A 20,650-nucleotide genomic window follows, 5' to 3' on the forward strand; every position below is an offset into this window, starting at 1 on the left:
TGCAGGAGGGCAAAGATTTCATCACAGCCAAGCTCCCAAATATGGTGTTGGTCTACGCAGGCTGGCTTTGATACTTTCTCTGCCCTCCCACATCCTTTGTGCCTGAAACAGTTTAAAAAGTCAACCAGAACTGCCCCACTCCACAGCCTGATTTCCATCCCAGTTCCACCCTTTTAACTCCACTCACCTTTGGACTTCCCTCTGGTTTTGGCTTTGTGTAGGAAAAGGAYCCTCTGCCCTCCACTCCCATTGCTGCCAGAGCTCGGATCCGGCTCGTGCTACTGGAAATGAGAGCAGAGACAGCCTTGAGCAGGGAGCCAGGAGCTGCTGTGTCAAAGCAGGGCCCAGCTCGGCGTGTCGGCTCCTCCCCAACACCAGGGTTCCAGCACGTCACTGACCTGCGAGTGGTGGGCGAGGGTGGCCGCACCTGCACCAGAATGAAGCCCATGCTCTGCAGGTACTGGATGTACTGCTGCAAGAAGGCATTGCACATCTCCTGCAGCCAGGGCTCCTCCTTCACCTTGCAGGGCAGTGMTTCTGTGGAGTCACAGCTGTGGCTGCGGTCCCGCCCGGACGCCGTAGAGTCATTGGAGCGGTGGCGCTTCTGCAAGAGGAAAGAAGCTCCTAAGGACACCTGCAGTGACTGCCCCAGCAGAGAGCACCGGGTGCCCTGGTGGAGCAGAGGGAGAGCTCYCTGTCAGAGAGCACTAACATCTGGTTCCCCAAACCCTTTCCTAGTGCATGTGCCAAAACGCAAGATCCAAGATCTCCCCAGCCATGTACTGAACCAACAGCACTGCAATAACCTGCAGGAAATAGCCCGTGCCAAAATTCACATCTGCTCCCCCCAGAAGAACTTCTACAAAGTGCTAGTGGCTCAGAATTGATTCATGCAAAGCTCAACAGAGCTTCAGCTCCTACTGCCATGGAAAGAGTCCAATCCCCTTATGAATCCTGCTGACTTGCTAGGATTTCCTAGCAGTTCAATAGCACTGAAAGGAGTGTTTCCTTCTAAACACTTTCACTTCTTTTGAAGTCTTGAATACGCCTTTTCTTTGTGCTGAGAGAGACTAAGGTTTCTTTTTTTGATCTCTCTACTTTGAGCCTGCAGGTCTGTTGCGTGTTTCTATCTGGCTTTCTGCCTATCTGCTCCACCAACCACCAGAGATGTCTCTTCACCTGGCATCTTTCCAGCTACTCTCTGACCTTCTCCAAGTCTCTCCAGTGCCTTTGCCACAAGATGTTTGGTCTCACACTTACTGGCTAGATGAAGATATTAATACACTAGTGTATTAATTAGAATTTATTTTATTTACTAAGATATTATTTATTAGAATATTATCCATTGTACTAACACCCCTTTCTGATGTACTCTAACCAGTGTCTGCTGTATTCAACTGTTCACAAATTGAAGAAWCCACTGAGATGGTTTCATTTCTGTACAGAGATGTCTGCTCTGTACAGGCTCTGCAATGAGTATACAATACAAGAGGGTTCGAATTTCTCTCCACATTGTGCTGTTTTACTGGGAACCAGGTCCCAGCTCCCACAAGAGCTCTCATTTCACAGCCTACTCAGGTGCCTCTTGAGTTCCTTGCTGTCTTTTTCTGTTCTGACCAATCTGAACAGCCCTCCAGCCCTGCAAAGCCTGGCACCTCATATGTCCCAATAAAAGACCTGCAGATTCTGAACCCAATACACCATCCTGAAACCCCTGCTGCAAGGCTCTTCAAATCCAATAACCAATTTCCATTTTACTCTGTTCCAAAAACACTGAAGTTTTCATTCTGTGATGATACTTTCCCTTTCACTTGAGAGTGTTCAATTTCTGTAGAAACCTCTGCTTAAAGACCCTGTCAAAATCCTTTTGACACTTTGATAAATTACAACAGCCTGTTCTTCCCTTCTGACACACACACAGACTGTGAACAGCCGGTGTGGGATCTGCACTGGTTAGAGTCTGTCAGGTTGCAACCTGCTCAGGATTCAGCTGGTTTGCTTTCAATTGTTTCAGCTATTTGTTGGGTCCAGGAAAGGTTTACCAGGTCTGGCTGCTGAATGCATAAGGGAAGTTTTGCTTCCTTAACTGATCAATACCAGTGCCCCCAATAGCTTCTCTAGACTAAGCCCTGAATTCCCTGGGTAGAAAAGGCAGTCAGTCTTCTCCAGGGATAGTGTGGATGCAGGAGAAAGGTTTTGAGGACCCAAGGATTTTCTCAGTCTCCATCTTACAGGGTCCAAATTCCATTTGTATTGCCGGAGTGAGGTCAGAGCAGCCCCGTCTTGGGAAAAGACTGTTCCTTTATCCGTGGGCACAAAACCTGACTCCCACTGGTGCTTGCTGACACTCACCTTGCCCTCTACCTTGCCCAGCTGGTCAGTCTGGATTTGCTGCCGGAAGGCYGGGTCAAAGAGCAAGGGGGTGGCACAGTAGTGAACCAGGCGTGAGGACTGCTTCAGGGTCTCCAGGTCTGCCAGCTGCACGACACGAGAGGAGCATGGTTATAGCACACACCCTCAGGGAGGCTGGGAACAAGCTGTCTATGACACTATGATGCAGCTCAAACGGAGATAACTGGGGGAATGCCTTGCTTTACAGACAGACCTTCCAGTGCACGACAGGGAGGCCCCATGTCCAAGTGTGGTTCAGAGAACCCAAAAATTCAAGCAGAGAGCACTGCTCCAYTGCACCATCCCCAACACACACCCTGCTCAAAGCTCCAGTGTTCCCCTTTGCTGGTGCTCCCAGTATACCCTAAGAAGGGCCAGCCCATCATGTGCCTGGCTGCACTCACACTGATAGGCATGTTGGACTGAGCTGATCTCTGCTGCCAGGTGACAAAGAGATTTTCAATCTTCATCTGTTTCTCCAGCTCTGCAGGAAAGAGCAGTCACAAGAGAATCAAGCCACAGCCCCGAGTACTGCTGCTCTCCTTCATTCCCACCCTAAACAGGCCATAACCCATTTCTGCAGAGAACTGTCCCCTGTTAAAACTCTCCTCTGATCTCCTTTTCCAGAAGTAAGATGGTTAGGCAGGATCCCGTGATATCAGCCCCCTTGTTTACCTTTCCTCTCCATGCTCTTGATTTCCAGGAACTGGGCCCCATGCCGAGCCACGGGGTCAAAAGGTGCAGAGTCAGGCCCGTGGGGGATGCGCCTGATGGTGGTGACATCCCGCAGAGCTTCATCAAAGGGCACCACGTCAGGATGGAAGTGCAGGGAAGGGAGGCTGCGGGCAGAGCTGCTCAGCCGGCCTTGCTCCTTGCTGGGTGGGGGACACGGGCTCCGGATCAGTGCATCCACCTCCAGAGTGGAGTTCAGGAACGGATTKGGCTCCTAAGCAGACAGACACAGACGTGAAAGCCTCCTTACTGCCACCCTKGGAGCAAGAACTCACAAGAACAGAGTAAATCAAATTTTGGCCATCTGCTGAGATCTGTRTTAGCCTTCTCCACTGCCAATCCCAAAAAGAGCAGACCTGGGCCCATCATGACTCTAATGTGCTATGGGGAAGCCGATTCCTTTGCTTCCTTCACCCTAAGTAATTCAGGCACCAACAAGTGTGACCAGCAGCAGACTTGGCTTCTCTCCCACCTCTGTCTCCAAGAGTAGATCAGCAGTGTGSCTGGCAATGGTCAAGCTGGACATGTGAGTGTCTGGGGTTGTCCTGCCAATCAGCACACAAAAGGTGCCTGCAAACTTTCTCACACCCCCAAACTGCCAAGGCCTCTCCTGAAGAAGAAAGGACTGCCCTGCCTGGTGYAGCACCCTACCTGCTTGCTGTCCTCATGCCACGGTGTGTCCATGAAGCAGTGGTGGTGGAACAGCCCCAGCTTCTGGCTGATGAGGCAGTGCACGATGTGGGATCGGGCATTCTGCCACTGCAGCAGGCGAGTCAGGGAGCAGTTGAGGTTGGCCCCCAGGTCTGGGGACCAGTTGTAAGTGTAGAGCGTCAGCTGGAGAGACAGGAGGGGGAGGAAGACTTAAAGACATGCTCAGAGGGAGCCTGCATGGTGGCACAGACTGCCCCAGGTGCTCTGGTGGCACTTGCTGCAGCCAGTTTCACATGACAAGGCTGCAACAGGAAGAATGGCAACAGCTCARTTACAGYCCCCTGCTAACAGCCACAGCAGTGGWGGTGGTGGTGGTGGTATTTGCACTGGCAGTACAAGTGCCCAGACTGATGTGGGCCTTGCTGGAAGTACAGAAAGAGCAATTACAGTCCACAGCAGGACAGCTAAACAGAGGGACAACAAGGGCTGCTGTCCCTGGCATTCCCTAGAATGCTGCAGGAACCCACAGCTACCCTTGTGACACAAGCAGAGACATCCAGCACAGCTGCTTTGGAGGACTCTTCCCAATGGAAGGCTGGTTGCCTGCAGAGGCACTTTTACTCTCCCCTTCCTAGACCTGGGACAGTTGGGAACAGCTTTTGAGGAGGCAACACAACATCACACAGGTGCCATTACTACCTTTTTGTCAATGATCTCCATGAAGAGGAACCTTTGCCGRGGCACCAGGTCTCGACCAACAAGGCTGGGATCAGAACCTCTCTCTGCTGAGCTGAATTCCATGGCCTCGAAGCGCTGGAGCCCTTTGTGAGCTGGAAGAAGCCACAGTTATGACCCTCAGCACTGGTTCATCCCACTCTTACATCCCACATGCCATTAAGGTGGCATGACAGGATGTTTTGCCACAGTCCTCCTCAGCTCATCTTGAAATAAGCTATTAGAAGCAAATTTGAGAGTAAGGTCTCAGAAGGTAAAACCAGATAAGCCACTGCCCATCTCTGGGCACAAGCAGTCCATCCCAGTAAGGAGGGGAACCCTGTTCATTGATGTCCCACCCCAAGAGACCCCTGGGGACCATGGCCAGGCACTCACCCTGTTCTGTGCTGCAACGCCACTGCTGGAAGTTGCGYCCCAGCAGGATGAAGTGTCTGATGACTCCAGGGCGAGGGCTGGCACTCTGGCCAGACTTATAGGGCAGGAAGGCGGTGCCCCGAGGATAGCTGCAAAGAAAAGCCCCGAAGGTGGCTGATAAGTAGAGCTGTGGCTGTAGAAACACATCTGAACAACATCCACTGGTGCCAAACACCCACCTGTTTGGAGGGCATAACTCACCAGATCTGCTCAAACACTTTGACAGTGGTGTCACTCGCCAGGGCAGTGACCAGGTTCACCACTTCCACTAGGATGGAGGAGAGCAGGAAACGAGAAACCATCTCCAAGGAGCACTGCTGCACCGACGGGCACCCTGCACGGAAGGTGTACTGTAGGACAAGGTGCCCCAGAGCCACGTCCTGCCCACATTCGCAGTGGAGAGGGCTAAGGGCCTGAGGTGCCCAGAGCTGGAACAAGCTGCCTCTTGGCAGAACAAGAACCTCATATGAAGGAGAAGGTGAAGCCTGAAATACCCCGTGATTTCAGGCTCTGGCCCCAACTGGGACCTGGACCAAACTCCCTGTATGCTCCGAGCATAGCACTTTATTCCCCCGCTTATTCCTTGTCCCCTGGCTTACTCCTCATCACAGGAAGAGGAGAGCTGTATTCTGCCAGCTGAGTGTGTTAAGAYGGACAAACACCAACGTGAAAGGCAACCAGAAAATACCAACATGGCAACCATACAAAGCCAAATCCCTGCATGTGAAGAGCACTCCTCCTCTCCCTCCCTCCCTGCAAGAGTGAGGTCTCCCATGCAGCTTCACAGTCCCAGAGCATGTTGCAGAGGCTTAGATCCTCCATCCCTGCYACATCTGAGGGCTAAATCACTGTCACAGCTGGTTGTTGGAGTCCAGGTCTCTCCAAAGCAGCTGCAGCCAAGTTGAGCAAGCCCCAGACTTGGAGCATATGGCAGACATAACCACAGGCCTTAGCAGGTTTACTYTGATGCACAGGCACATGCCAGGCCTCCTGCCACAGTTCTGTGATGCTGAAGCTGGCCCTGACACCAATGTAACTCTGGTGAGGTGTGGGGAGAGACAGAGTGTGTAACTAGGTAGAGACCAGCAAGGAATGAAGATGGATGGTGCCATAAGAGAATTTATCCTTAGAGCTCTGGGTAGAAAGGCCCACTCCCAGACTCCCTGGAGGAACTGGAGCCTGAAACACATACCCAGGTGGTTCATGAATGCCATCCACTGCTGGCAGGTTTGATTGAAGAGTGGGTGCATGGTGCCTACATCTCCTTCTTCCAGCTGGCAGGCTCGGCGCCTGAGGAGAGGGAAGCACAATTGCACTGGATCAGTTACCTGCAGTGAAGGCACAAAAGTGCAACAGTCCCCCCACAGCTACAGAGCAGMGCCCTGGGAGCCTCTTTTTTGGGTTGATAAAATCCTTGAGCTGAGTCACTCCTGGTCAGCAGCCATATGGGTGTCAGGGGTTGCACAGGGCCCCACAGTGCAGAGAAGGGATTTCTGGTGCTGTGCCCCCAGCAACACTCCAGCAATAATGGCTGAGGCTCTGTGCATGGAAGGCAGCTTTCCTAAGCTGGCTGTGTAAGGGAKTAACTACAGGGAAAAGGAATGTGGTCCAGAGGCTGTCAGGAGGCAGAGCAATGTAAAACGGATGGGAGGAACAACATCCTGGCTGTCCAGCCTGTGGGCTGTGCTTGCCTCTGTGCCTGCTCCAGCTCAGCTGTGGCTGTGGCCCGATCCTGGCTCAGGTGCTGCTTGACATTCTCGGTCTTGTGCCGCCGCCTCGTGCGAGCCTCCTCTGGCTTCTCCAGCACAATGTCATCAGTAGTCTTGGGGCTGCCCAGCTCTGAGGACTCTGCCTTGCTCTAGGGGAGAAAGGGGTAAATTAATGCTGTGCACACAGCCTGGTCAGTGCCCTGATCTCAAAGTCCCTGCTGCCAGCCTGGCCTCCCACCTCCAGCCACATCCCTCCTCTCCATTCCTCCTGGCCTGACACACCACAAGGACCTTTGAGGCCCTGTTCCTGCAGCAAAATTACCAGCATGTCCCAGAAGCTGCGGCGTCCCAGCTTGCTCGTGGGTGTCACTGGTTCTCCAGGGCTTGGTGAAGGTGCTGAGGTGAAGTGCAAGGGTGGAGGACAGCTCCTGCCAGACCCTCCACTGGCCAGGGCCAGGCCCTTGGTCTCTGACATGGTCCTCCTCAGGCCTCCTGGGGAGACAAAGCAAATCAGATTCTGCAGAGCCTCCCCCTGCAAAGCTGCTGTGTACCCCAGTGTGTGTGGCCAGAGCCTGGCTGAAGAGAAGGGGAAGAGCCATCAGTAACATCCAGCAAAGTGGATTCAGTCTTGGGGAGCAGACAGACCCTTAAATATCTCTTCCAACAATGTCTGTGATGCTTCTTCCCCAAGACACCAYACCACTCAGCTTGCAGAGGAGGGAGCAGCTTCCTCCTTCCTTGCCAACCCAACCAGATTCCCCCCAGCACAGCCAAGCTCCTGCAGGCCAGGCAGGAACAAGGTGGCCATCCTGGCCAGGCTCTCACCYGCAGAGCTCAGGTCCTCCAGGTCTGCAGCACTCAGGGGGCAGGCAGATTCCACACAGAGCGGGGCTGGCAGCACGAGGAACTCCATGACGGCGTCGCAGAGCGCGTGACGCAGGGCCCCGCGCAGCTTCTCCGACAGCTGCAGCAGGCTGATGTTGCCCTTCTCCCAGATATCCAAACGCACCAGCACACAGGGTTCTGTGGGGAAAGAGGAGCTCTGCAACCCTGCCTTGACAGCCCTCCGAGCTGCCCCAGGGGATGTGGAGGCTGCAGCCCTTGGCAGCTGCTGGCCAGTTCCCCACCTGAGGGCGGGGGGTCAGCCCCTGGCTGGTGCCTGCTGACCGCTGTGAGGCTTTCGAAGTCGGTGTCCTGCAGCAGSCCCGCCATGGGCGAGGGGGAAGGCAGCTTCAGAGGGTCAGGCCTCTCCCCGTGGGGCAGCAAGGTGGGGTTGCCATGCTCGTCCACRAATGTCAGTGCAATGCATGCGATTCCTGTGGGGCAGAAATCGAGACAGCCTCCATCAACACAGCACCATGGACACCCCTACAGTGCCTGCCTACACCTTGCCACCCCACAGCTGGAACCATCATGTTACCACTTGAGTTGCAGTGTCACGTGGCAGGCAGGGCCCACAGGAGGGGAGGCAGCCAGGGGAGCAGAGTTTAGCTGTGCCTGTGGGGAGCCAGGGTAAGAAGCACGGGGTTTGGCACAGGGTGTCCCCATCATTCTGAGAATCCCTCTCCTGTGGAGTCACAGCAGATTTCACCTTGCCCTGCAGGAGCTTCCTGGGTTGTCCAGCACCACATGCAAGAAGAAAGTTTCTCCGATTGCACCAGGAGAGCCTTTATGCAGATTGATCCAGATGGGGCTCACTATCCCTGTCCTCCTAAGGGACAGAGTACAGGGCCCACACACTCTCCAGCAGCCCCCTCCRGGCTGTGAAGGATGTAGAGTCCCTGCAGATATGACACCTTGATGCAGATTACACTCACAGCCCCTCCTCACTCAACACCTGAACAAGATTAGGTGCCTTCCCCATGCACTACAATCAGCAGGAATGGGAACAAGGCAGGCTCACAGCTGGCATTAGCCTGGAGTCACCACAGAGGAAAATTCAGACCCTGCCTGTTGTCTCTGTCCTGAGATCCCAAGATGATCCCACTCCCTTCAAAAGCCCCTGACTAAGCCAGAACGCAGGTGGTTGGATGGCAAAGCTGTCCCAAAGCTGCCAAATGGTGACATGCCCAGACACAAATAACCTCAGCCCATAGTCTGTCCTTCATCCCAGCAGAGATGGAACTAACACCAGACTCCGCTGCCACAGAGAAACCAGAGTGTCCCTGACCAGATCCCCAGCTCTGCACAGAGGACAAGTGCCCTCTCCCTGCATCCAGCCCCAGCAGGCTGAGCCCAGTCTAACCAGCAGCAGCAGCGCAGCCACCCAGTCTCCATCCTTGTGAAGCATAAGCTCTGCAGCAACCTCTCCTTCCAGGCAGAGCAGGCATTCAAATCAGAGGGCAGCTCATGTGCACCCTCACRGAGGAAAGGAATCCACACCTACAAGTAACCCCCAGAGAGCCACTTGCTGCAGCAGGGCAGCTCTCCAGGGCATGGGTGTCAATACAGAGGTATTAAGGGCAGGAAATCTGCCCACCATGACAGTGAATATGAGCTCTACCAACCAGACTTTCTTTCCTTTACACAGTAAAGGRCACAAATTCCTCAACAGTCTGGCATGGCAGTCACCCCAAGCCCACCAAAATTACACAATGATCATGTGGTAATTATACAGCACACCCTCTTCTTCTCCTGGATCAATTACCACACTCAGCCCCTTCAGCCTCTGGCACATTTCCCTATCACATCCATTCCTGTATCTCTGCTCTGCTTCAGTCTGAGTTGAGGACATGAGAACAATGGACCACCATTCAAGCAGCCAGATCAGCARCCTGCCCCTGCCCAATGAGCAGAAAGGCTCTCCTCCATGTTGAGGGAACAAAGCTTCTAGGAGCACAGAGAAGCTGAAATCAAACCACTAAACCACAGGTAAAAAAACAGCTAAGAAACTCAAAATTCTGGAGCTGCCAAGAGTCTTACTGCCTGGTGCACTGGAGGTGGGGTGCTAGAGAACTGTTATCTCCCATCTGTTGGGGACTCTCAGCCCCTCTGACCCAGGCTCACTGAAACACAAAGCACACATCTAATGGTGCCTGGCAACTCCAGCCCTTTGCTAAGCAAAACAYCCCACACCAAGACACAGCCACTGGGAGAGTGACAATGCTACACCCTGGAGCATCAATGACAACTGAAACATCAGGATTCCCATCTCCCTCAGGGAAGAGATGTCTGTTTGGACCTGTGGGAAAAAAAGATGCAGGATTTTGGAGTTCACTGCTTGCAAGCTAACAGGGCAGCACACGGACCTTGAGCAGCTGGGAATCGCTGAGCTGCCACCTCAGGGCAGCAGGTTCTGCTTGCTCATTTATCCAGCCAGCAAGAAAAGGGGCTCAGCTAAACAGACACACGCACACAAACAMACAGAGGAGTCAGAGCTGAAGCCACAACACAAGGAAAACAGGAACAGCAGGGACCAGAGAGCTGCATGGGAAAAGGAGACGGAGTAATACTTGGAGCCACAGGTGCTACCTTGGAAGTGAGAGAGTGGAAAGAGGTGCTGCACAAGATCCGACATGGTACCTACATAACAGAAGAACATTCAAACAGTGCACGAGTGGCACAGGACACACAATGACCAGGTGACAGACCACATGGACTGGACAAAACATGGAATGACAGCCTGCTGCAGGATGGGCCCTATCCAGTCCCTCCTCCAGYAGTCCAGAGAAAAAARCAAGAACCTTGTCCACACARCCCATGCTGAGTTACACACAGCCARAYTTCCCTCTGCAGCAAGGCTTCTGCCACTACTGCTTCCACCTCCAGCCCCACAGAGCCTCTGTGCCCCACAATGAGGTTTCATGTCTAGAGCTACTTCCTGCAACAACAGGTCAAGCTGAGCAGGCTGCTCTGTGRGAGGGCTTAGTTCGCTGCACCACACATGCAGAGGGGTGCAGTCCCACCTTCCAGCCATGGAGGAACACACTGCCCCAGCACCAGCCCTCCTCAGTCACCCACAGCTCTCCAGCATGGGAAACAGCTCCCCAGCACACAACCCCATATGCTGTTTCAGAAGAATTGAGCACGGTACCTTTTCCACCAGTGCCTTGGCCACCCGGCTTGTTGTACAGATAAAGATCCTGGTCAGGGATGCTCCCATTATGGTTGAAGTAGTGCTAAGGAGAATAAGGAACAATACTGACAAAAATTAGAGAACTTGCCTTAACTGGAAAGGGGCCCATGTGTATGCAGAGCTCATCCCCAAACGTGCAGAAACAAATCCAGACCTACTCAAAACACTTGCTGACACAGCTCTCACCATTGCTGGGTGGTGGAAGAAGGAACCCCTTACAGCTCATGCAGAGTTATGTGGCACTACATATCTGGCCTCACCCTCTGTCTTTGTTATRGGAATGCTGAGGGGTGCGTAGCTGTCCCCAAATTTTTATTAATCCTGATGTTTCAGTCCTTAGACCTGAGGGAACCCTGCAAGGAGCCACGTTCAGCCTTGAAAGGGGGTCTTCTCCCACGCTCCTGTGAGATAACTGTGGGCATGAACCTTGTGCTTGCTGCTTTTTACACAGCAGGTGCCTGGATGTGCCCAGTCCTGTAAAACTCCCCCAGGCTTCAGGAGTCAGTGCCAGTTTCTCCCCAACCCTCCATAGCAGAGCTGGGAACACGGTGTCAGAGCCACCCCAACAAATGCCCCCAGCAGCAGCTAGAAGCTGGGCAGACTGCTGTGCCAATCCCTGCCCTACTCACCTTGAAGTGGTGCTCCACRTTGCTGTCGGTGTACTTGGGGGTGTGCAGGAAGATGAGCAGGTTCTGGCGCAGGTAATAGGCCACGGCGTGCAGCCAGGGCAGCGCCGAGGGTGGCAGTGAGAACTGCAGGACCTCCGTGGGCGGCGTCCCAGGGGGCTGGATAAACTGCACAAGGAGGCTTTAAAACCCAGCCGGGACCTGAAGAGTGCCCCGGGGCTCTAACACTGACACAAATAATGCCAATTGGCTCTGCAAAGGGGGAGTGTGGGGGGCAGAACACACAGACAGTGCTCTGAGACAGATCATAGAATATCCCAAATTARAAGGGATCATCAAAGGATCCCACAAGGATCATCAAAGTCYAACTCCCTGTCCAGATGTGGACACTCATTCCAAGGTGTGGGAAGGGCACAGGGAAGTCCTGCCATGCTGCAAAATCAGCAGAGGAAATTTCCCACCTACTGTGGCACTCACTCAGTATATAGCTCACTGAGTGCTAGCCTGACCAAGCACAGGAGCAGAGAACAGCATGTAGCAAACTGCCCTGGTCTTCCTTGGACCAGGAGAGGCTAAGACAGGTCAAAATGTAGGGAAGTGCTCTGGGATGAACAGAACAGATGGGGTCAGGTACCTCCACATCTGCTGGGGTCAGCTTGCAGTTCCGCACCAGCATGACAGTGATGATGTCCAGGGTGGCCTCATCCAGGCGCCTGCGCAGCACCTTCACCAGCTCGTCTGTGATCTCAGGCCCTGACAAGTGAGCAGAGGTACAAGCAGCATTTTCATCCCATCCTGTAAGAATGACCACAGCCACCTCCCTCCCTGTTCAGATCTACCACCCTCCCACTCACTTCCCACAGGAAACACAGCTTTCCCCACCATTAATTTATTCAGGCATCTTTTTCTATGGGCTCATGATCACAAAAGATTGCTGGTCCAGCCCACAAAGACAAATGCACTCCTGCACAGGGAATCCTGGCACATGATCTGCAGGAGGTTTCATTGTGAGCCGTGGATCCTTTCCTTATATTTTCACCCACACAGAGCAGAGAGTAGCTCTGGGCTAAGGAAGAACTGTTTACTCAGGAGGGAGATTCCTCTCTCTTCAAGCAAAGAGAGCAGAGTTATCTTCCTCTGCTTTACATCAGCACAGTTGATTTGCTGCCAGGTGCTGTAGCACATACCTGCTGGGGCAACACCATGGACCATCAGCTGGATGTGCCTGTCTATCTGTCCCACAGGGCGGGCAGAGTCCACACTACGGCACGAGGCTGTGTCCAGAGAGGAACGAGAACCCTGGAGAAGCAAAAAYAGCCATGTGGAAGGAGTTTCACATTAATTCTACATCCATCACCCTCCCAGGCTGTCAGCAGGGTCAGGCAGATGCCACCCACTGCTGCCCCACTCCACATATCTACTATATAAGTTTTATTCCACATAAAACCCAGGTTGTTGGAAGCACCTAGTTTCCTCCACTCCTGTGACCACGAGCAGCCATGTCCACCCCCAGAGAGCAGCAGACTCACCATGAGATCCTCGGTGTAAATGGGCTCCTGGCTGCGTGTCAGTGCCAGTGAGCGAGATGATGCACTAAGGCTGCTTTCTCCTTCCCACACCTTCCCACTGTGGGTGGTTTCAGTCAGCCTGAATAAGAGCGAGATATATCAGCCTCCATTCCCAASGATGACAGCATCGTACATCCACAGAAGATCCACATCTTCCTTGCTCTCCCCCATGCACTTTCTGGGGACTGGTCCTTAGAATATGGAGTTTGTGGAAAAACTGCTCTCTGGCTCCCTCAAAAAAGCCATCATTTTTCTCTCCCATGTTAAGGCTTAGGACAGGGATAGCAGGAAGGGCCTGGCTTGATGTGACTGACTCATCAGAAATCAGRTATTTGCTGCTTGGGTCACAACACAGTCCCTGGGCCTTGGAAGACACTTTCTGGCCCAAAGAACTCCCAGTCTGGTRTAACATTTGTAGCAAGGCAGGGTTCAGGCCAACAAGTCACACTGGCTTCTTACCGGAGGTAGAAAACAGATTTGGTGGCACGTTCCTGGTAGACAAACATATTCTTCCTGTTCACCACAGAGAAGGCGTTGAGCACCGAGCGAAGTGCCTGGATGGCTGTGGGCAATGGGGACATTAGCTATCCCACAGACCCTTCTGTGGAGTGCCAATCCAGCCAGCAGCTGGATTCCTGACATGCCACACGGGAGGGAACCTGCGCTGCACCCACCTCGCGAGACCCCCATGTTGGGGCCCATCTTGAGGCGTGAGTGCACGTGGATGAGTGTGCTCCACACCACCTCACAAGCAAAGTGCCCTGGCATGAACTGCATGGTGGCAGCCAGGTAGTCCCGGGGCTGGTAGCTCTCCTCCGCAGAGTAATCTGTAAGGAACACAGAACATAGCTGGGGCCATAGTGTGCAAATTAACACCTTCTTAGGCGTCTTTGTTGCACCACTGCTGAGGCATGGCCAAGGGAATATTCATACCATCCGTGGGCATCACACGCTGCCTGTATGAAGTATAGGGTGTTTCACTCTTCCAGATGTCCTCCTCGCTTTCTGCCACCAGTAAGGAGTTGCATATGTGGCTGTCATGCAGGTCCTGCAGCAGCAAGCGCTGCAAAGGATGAGRAGAGATTGGTTCCGTTGCTTGCACAGCCACAGATGACAGCTTGGGGCCAGACTGAGTCCCTTTTCCTTTGACCCCCCCCAAGCTGGGACTCCACCAGCTGAACTGGCTCCCCAGGCCCTCCTCTGAGCTGAGCCCAGTCTAAACAACTTCCAGAGGTCCCCTTTCATCTAAGCCATCTTAACCACTGCCAGCGCCCTCTGAAGATTTGTTACCTGATTGACAACCCTGCAGATTTCACTGATCTTCTTCACCACCACCTGGTTGAGACTCTGGCACTCCCCTGGCTGCTCCTCTTCCACCTCTGCTGATGCTGCCTTCTCCACACTCAGGCTGCTTTACGAAGGAAGGAGAATGGGGTCAGCAGGGCACCTAGACAGTACCTGTCACTGGATGCTGGGAGCAGGAACACAGCGGGAAAGCACGGCATTTTCCCCTTACAGAGCACCACCCCAGTCCTGCAACTTCCCACCAACACTGGACRGGCAGGAGACCCTGTTCAGAGATGAGTGAGTGCCAACAAGGTCACGGTACAGAGAGGCAGTGGTCAGACAGGGGACCCTCCTTACCGTGTGTGGTAATAGACCTCCACTCGGTCCTGATGGATTTTTATGATGAGCCAGAAATCCGGCATAAGGGGACACCTGGGCTCCTGGTCGCTCATTAACGCCTCCTCATACTCCGAGTCACTGCTTCCCCCATCATAACCTACAACATATCCTCACTTCAGTGAGCCTCCTCCCTGGGCATGGCAGCCACACACAAACCCTGCCCTCAGGGCTCACCCCAGCCCAGCACACAGACCCCCAGTGTGTCACTGCCAGTGTCACCATATCCTGTCACCCCCTGCCCCAGCAGTCTCACCCAGGTGGTCAGAGTCCATGCTGCCCTGGCTCGACACGAGGCTCTGCACACGGCTGGGACGCTGCTTGCCAGAGCCTGCAAGAGAAGAGGGGTTTGATCGTGAAGTGCCTGCTCAGCTCCTTCTCACGGCCCACACGCTGGAGAAACACCACGCCACAGGACAGTCAGGCTGTGCCAGCTATGGAAAGGCAGTGCTGGGGAATGGGGCTCTCACAGCCATTAGTGAAGTCACCAGGAACTGTGTGTCATTGGGGATTATCACTGCAGCAGCACAGCCTAGTACCTTGGCTACTGTTAAACAATGAACTGCCAGCATCCTGGCAAGGAACAGACCAAAGTCCTGAGTACCACTGCTGGTGTTTAGAGACTGGAACAGGAGCAGCAGTTATATTATGTATGCAGAGCCAAAACTAGGCTYTTCCCTTAAAAGTTTCTGAGGGTAAGGTGCATCCTGCCCCCACTGCAGCTCCTACCTTCCCTGGCCTGTGTTACAGACTCMGTCAGGCTTGCTGCAGATGGTGTCACCAACGGTGATTTCTCGCTGTTTCCTTTTTCAGAGGATGAGGATGGCAATGACTGTATGGTTGTCTCTGGAACCGCCTCTTCCAGGGAGTCCTGGCCTGGTGCTCTGCTTTGATCAAGTCTCAGCATGTCTCCTGGAGCCTGCATAAAGCCAAGGTCACAAAAATGACCAGGAAAACAGGTACTCAAAAAAAGTCCTACCATCCTTCTACATTCTGTTACCAGCGTCCCACACCTTCTCACCAACAGATCACTCAGTGCTTCTCACCTCATTCTGTGTGTGGCTGCCTCCACCTGCAGGGTTTCCTGTGTCCGGCACAATTCGTGTCTCACTCTCTGGCCACTCCCAGAGACCCYGGCCTTCTTCTGGGAGGACACAGCTTGTGTGGTGTAAGAGCTCAGAGCCGTCTGCCTCTGTTTCACTGCTTCCCTCCTGGCCTGCCTGTCCCAGGGCTGTCCTGGAGCCCCCTCCAGCTGGCTGCTGCAAGCAGGGTGTCCCTGAAGGGTCTGGAGCAGCCCTCCTGGAGTGCAGGCGGCTGATGGAGATGTAGTGGTAGTCATTGCCTTCTGCATTGAGCATGTAGCCTGGCAGAGCCATTCTTCTGAACTCCTGCAACACAGGCAAGAATAAGCATCCTGCTAGTGAAGGGTGMCGCTGCCTCAGGGCTTTCTCTTTACCTCCTTGAACTTCTCCAGAGAGTGCTCAGGCCCRAAGACAAACTGGAGCAGCACCACCTCGCTGTGGCAGCTGGGCCGGCCCTTGGAGTTGTAGATGTGAGTGGCCACCCGGTGCAGGATGGAGGTGCTGATGACCTGCGAGTGACGCAGCGCTGACACAATCTCATCATCCAGGAGCCAGCGGATCTGAGCAGAGCAAAGACACAGCAAGATCCAGGTGACCTGTGTTTGCAAGCCTGCCCCAATTCTCACTGAAGCTCCAAGAGGATAAAGGCAGCCTCTCTCATCACTCACATCCCTTATTGTCCTGAACCTGCCTAAGAAAGGCCTTTAGAAGACTGCTCTGCCTGGCCCACCCCAACTGCAGTACATATTTTCTCAGGATAACTCCACACTTTTGAGGACCTAATCCAAGGCTAACAGCCTATGTGACACCAGTAAAGCCTAATAGTCAGTTCAGCTGACAGGCTGCAGCTTGGACCAGGCTAGGAAGTGTGGAACGGGAGCTGTGTGCTGTGACCACATTGCTCCAGATGGAAGCAGGGGGGCAAATCTGGCTTACCTCATTCATAGTGGCTTCAATAGCCTGCCTGTGCACTCCAGGGAGGTTGGAAAGGGCAGGGTGCCTAGGAGAGAGGAGACAAAGAATCCATMAGTCCTTCTCATTCCTGCAGCCACYAYAGTGCAGCTGCCARGCARTAAAAGGAACCTGTGAGGGSGTTGCTACACCTGCAGTGCCATCCATACCTCTCATCTCCGGTGGACGGGAGCCGCTCCAGGTTGTGCATGATATCCTCATCTGAGCGGAACGAGGATGGCTGCCCTGGAGAGCGCGTGAAGGACACGCTGCTCTCCGAGGTGCATCTGTCACAGGAGAGAGAGCAGCCTGAGCCTTGGAGCCAGAGAGGACAGACACAGACAGCGAAAAAGGGATCTCTAGAGAAGTTAACTCTATCTGGGAAATATTTTAGTTTTCTTAAGGTTTCTCTTCTCTGTGAGAAGGAAAATTGTAAGTCTCAGTACATGGAGATAAGCCGAGAATGACTRTCTGGGAAGGGCAGGCAGAGGGCGGGTAAGTGACTGGGCCTCTTTCCACCTACCTGTTGTGGAGGATRTCTGTGTTCACAACTTCTATCTCCAGGGGCAGTGTCAAAACAAAGATGTCCAAGGTCACACAGAGGTCCCCCAAATCAATGGTGTTCAAGCCCTGGCAGCTTTCCAGGCAGCCCAGAACTTCCCCTGAGGAGAGATCACAAACCAAGGGACTCAAGCAACAAACATCTCTGCTTACACACATACCCAGTCTGGTGGCAAGTAAAGAGACTGCAAGAGGTGGCTGTCACACACACCTGGACAGGCTCAAGAAGGCCACCATCATCTTCTATGATCCTTTCAACCTTCCATGACCAAACCCACAGCAAGTGGGAGACCTGGTGAAAAAGCCCTTGTCTGGTGATGGCAGACCCTGGGGGCTCCCTACAGGGAAGGCTGGTCCAGAAAGACTGCTGTTTAAGATACAGCATGCTTGTTCCAGGGGCTGCTCACCCAGCAGGGACCTGACAGAAGCCCTACTGCCATTTAACCTCCCAGGATAAGGATTGCTCTTACCTAAGCAAGTTGGCAGGGACTGCACGGGCATGGAGCAGTGCTGGCTACGCAGCTTCACCGAGCAGGTCAGGTGCACGAAGAGCGGGGGCATCTCCTGCTCCAGGAACTCCTGCTCATTGAGCGAGTCCCCTCCCAGCACACTGAAGGAATCGTCATCCTGGTTCACCGTGTTGGAATCTGACAGTGAATCTGTGTCTGGGAACTCGTGCTCCAGCTTCTCACGGTACTCCACCTCCAGCTCTGGGTCACTCTCCGTGGCAATGCAGCACCCAGACACAGCTCCTGTTGATACAGGTTCCCTGTCAGCAAACCAGGTGCACATCTCCAGAGACCCCACCAGACACATCTAGCCCTGACAGGCATCACCACATTGGCACTCATTTTCTTTTCTGAGACAGAGCAAGCAAATTTTACCTTCTTCACCTGCCAGTTCTGCCTCTGATCCCTCCATGTCCTCACTGCCTTTCCTGTCTGCCTGATCCCGAGATGCCTCTTCCTGAGATGGAGAGAGAAAGGGCACATACTAGGAGCATGCCAGGAAATACATCAAGTTGTTGACAGGAGCTTCAGGGACTAAGTCTACCCATGGGTCTGCCAGTCCCAAATCCAGATTTGACACCAAGCAAAGCTGTTCCACAAGGACTAGGTGCCTGCCGGAACAGAACCAKGCCTACCTCTTTCTTGGCTGATGGYGGGCAGTAGAAGAAATAGTGAGGATTTGATGGCACTGGCTTGAAATGTAAACTTCCAATTTCCAGGAATTTTTCCTAGAAGAGAAATCCCATGTATGAAGTGGACATCCTACTTTACATTCTCCAGGTCAAGCTTGCGCATTCCTCACCTGGATAATTTTATGTAAGTCTGGGTGTGCCTGGCAGGGCTGTCCAATTTCCAGCAGTGAGAGGGGAAACTCTGAACAGCAGCTGGTGCCCACATTGCTCTTTGGTTCCTCTGTGGGGCTGGCAATGTTATGAGAGTCCTGCTCGCTGTAGTCCTCCATTTCAGCACTGGCAGGATTGTGAACAGGTCAAACAGGCAGATCRAGAAAGGAGACGAGTTTTATGTGTTATCCATCCTGCCAATATCCCCCCTCCCAGCTCCCTAAACCTCAYCTGTGTCAGCACAATCAGAACACCCACAACTCCACAGCCCCAGAAGCCACCCATGGGCCCAGATAAGGGCTTGTGCTGTCTGAAGCCAGGCCTGAGGCAGTTTAACCACACTGATCACATTGCCATGTATGCACACCACACACACACCCTGCCTGGGAAACAGAGTACAGGGACTGCAGCAACTTGAACTACCAGCACCCAGTTCGGGGCACCTCACAGCAAGTGCCACCATGGCAGTATCCCTGTCTGGGCAGYAAAACTCAGGTCCATGCTCACTCAGCAGCTCCATGGCAGAATCAGTCCCCAAAACTCAGAAAAAACAATCTAGGAAGTGGGATGTGGACTGGTCAAAGCACTCCCCAGGTACTCAGATAAGCGATACAGGTGGCAGAWCTGGTGCAATGGGTCACAAGCTATACATCCTTCAGTAAAAGTTTACACAACTTGCATTGGGATAGGTGATTCATAATATTCTATAAACAAAAAAGTTCCCACAGCTTTTCCTGGGGAAAGTAGCACTTGAAGTCACCTGACTTTTCAAACACTGAACATTCTTCAAAACCACAGTCTCATCTCAGTGATTTACAGTATAAGATAATATAGCATTGGAGATTCCCAACAAACACTAATGAATTCACATAAAGTAACTGTGCAAAGGACAAAGAACCTAAGTGTTTCTTWGACAGATACTAAGGCCCTTTTCCCTTCCTTAAGTTTTCAGAGGCAATACAAACCTCATAAATACCCTAAGGAATAGGACAGAAGTTTAGCATATTTCAATTCTGCCTTGGTGTTTCTCTTGTGCATTTTTTTCCAGAGTGTTAATTAAAAAAAGTGACACTTTATTCATTAGAAAAGGATAACAAAGCTGTCATTTACACCAGAGTCAGAAGCAAACTCAAATGAGTCAAGCAGCAGGAGATGCATAATTTCTCCAGAAACAARGCTTGCAGACTTGCAGACAAACTGCCCTCCAGCTCAGGCCAGATGGGACAGTAATGTGCCAAGACTACAAGAGARGAAAGTATCGATGTCACCAGAGACTATAAAAAACAGAAGGTTTTGGTGGACACTGATGCCCATAGCAGTGGGTATCTCACTGTAAATATCTGCTCTTTTGTGTGGCTCTGTTACACTCTGCCCTACAGCATTCCTTCCAGCAGGCACTAAAAGATGCTCRAAGATGCACAATGCTAAGAATAGAAACAAGACTCAAGTGGTCCCTACCTTGACTCAGAGACCAAGACACCTCGTTCCCTWGAGCTCTGCTCCTCTTCCTGCTCTATGCTGCCCACTTGGAAGCTGGCTGCCTTGGAGTGTGTATGGAAATGTTGGTGGCTCTCTCGGAAYGAGCGGACGTGGCTGCACACCGTCAGCAGGAAGTTGGTGATATCRATCTCTTGGAGCAGCTCCTCACAGTAGTCCATGGCAGTAAGCAGGTCCTGGGAGCTGATGCTGTGTGACTGCTGAAGGCTCTTGAATAACCCTGCAGATAAACACAGGGCTTGAGCACCCCWTGGCAAGGATGTGAGGCTGGGGGAGTCAGGCAGTGGCCACACAGGGATCTTCACAAGCGCCAGCACAGAGCTGGAGTCAGGAGGCAGGCAKGGCACCTAATGCTACATGTTAACCTGGGCTTGGGTGACACCAGAGTGCCCATGAGATCTGTCACCCTGAGGATGAGTGGAATGCATCAAAGAAGGGATGCCTCTTCAGAGCACTCCACAGGTTTAGGAACAGCCTCTGCAAGGCCCATACAGAAGGCACAGAGGCATCTTTAAWCCCCTTCTGGTGGGACATCAGTCCCACAGCTCCTCCCTTTGCTTAGAGAAAGATCACAAGGAAAATGAGATATTGCTTTCTAAGAAGATCAGGGTCCAAGCCCACTCC

At 52.9% G+C, this 20,650-nt stretch overlaps 1 protein-coding gene across 2 annotated transcripts in view; it reads right to left on the reverse strand.

The window, feature by feature from the left end:
- The window catches only part of SZT2 (SZT2 subunit of KICSTOR complex), a 54,639-nt gene that overhangs the window by 8,613 nt on the left and 25,376 nt on the right, over window positions 1–20,650 (reverse strand). For both annotated transcript variants that reach the window (XM_057390652.1, XM_057390651.1), the window contains exons 27-62: window positions 19,988–20,246; window positions 18,490–18,655; window positions 18,323–18,415; window positions 18,063–18,144; window positions 17,649–17,930; window positions 17,141–17,279; window positions 16,788–16,904; window positions 16,603–16,666; window positions 16,041–16,226; window positions 15,631–15,972; window positions 15,314–15,503; window positions 14,841–14,915; window positions 14,546–14,684; window positions 14,192–14,312; window positions 13,835–13,964; window positions 13,576–13,728; window positions 13,361–13,463; window positions 12,863–12,980; window positions 12,521–12,632; window positions 11,968–12,086; window positions 11,337–11,501; window positions 10,666–10,750; window positions 7,760–7,948; window positions 7,458–7,655; window positions 6,955–7,124; window positions 6,615–6,781; window positions 6,116–6,213; window positions 5,125–5,257; window positions 4,885–5,012; window positions 4,474–4,604; window positions 3,775–3,957; window positions 3,067–3,337; window positions 2,796–2,875; window positions 2,353–2,478; window positions 399–604; window positions 188–281 (exon numbers count right to left, since the gene is read on the reverse strand). In XM_057390652.1, coding sequence (XP_057246635.1) covers window positions 188–281; window positions 399–604; window positions 2,353–2,478; window positions 2,796–2,875; window positions 3,067–3,337; window positions 3,775–3,957; window positions 4,474–4,604; window positions 4,885–5,012; window positions 5,125–5,257; window positions 6,116–6,213; window positions 6,615–6,781; window positions 6,955–7,124; window positions 7,458–7,655; window positions 7,760–7,948; window positions 10,666–10,750; window positions 11,337–11,501; window positions 11,968–12,086; window positions 12,521–12,632; window positions 12,863–12,980; window positions 13,361–13,463; window positions 13,576–13,728; window positions 13,835–13,964; window positions 14,192–14,312; window positions 14,546–14,684; window positions 14,841–14,915; window positions 15,314–15,503; window positions 15,631–15,972; window positions 16,041–16,226; window positions 16,603–16,666; window positions 16,788–16,904; window positions 17,141–17,279; window positions 17,649–17,930; window positions 18,063–18,144; window positions 18,323–18,415; window positions 18,490–18,655; window positions 19,988–20,246 — 5,414 coding nt within the window. The remainder of the gene's footprint in view (window positions 1–187; window positions 282–398; window positions 605–2,352; window positions 2,479–2,795; window positions 2,876–3,066; window positions 3,338–3,774; window positions 3,958–4,473; window positions 4,605–4,884; window positions 5,013–5,124; window positions 5,258–6,115; window positions 6,214–6,614; window positions 6,782–6,954; window positions 7,125–7,457; window positions 7,656–7,759; window positions 7,949–10,665; window positions 10,751–11,336; window positions 11,502–11,967; window positions 12,087–12,520; window positions 12,633–12,862; window positions 12,981–13,360; window positions 13,464–13,575; window positions 13,729–13,834; window positions 13,965–14,191; window positions 14,313–14,545; window positions 14,685–14,840; window positions 14,916–15,313; window positions 15,504–15,630; window positions 15,973–16,040; window positions 16,227–16,602; window positions 16,667–16,787; window positions 16,905–17,140; window positions 17,280–17,648; window positions 17,931–18,062; window positions 18,145–18,322; window positions 18,416–18,489; window positions 18,656–19,987; window positions 20,247–20,650) is intronic.

This window comes from Malurus melanocephalus, unplaced genomic scaffold (genome assembly GCF_030028575.1).
Source record: "Malurus melanocephalus ecotype Western Australia unplaced genomic scaffold, MMel_1.1 scaffold_28, whole genome shotgun sequence".
NCBI classification, from domain to species: domain Eukaryota; kingdom Metazoa; phylum Chordata; class Aves; order Passeriformes; family Maluridae; genus Malurus; species Malurus melanocephalus.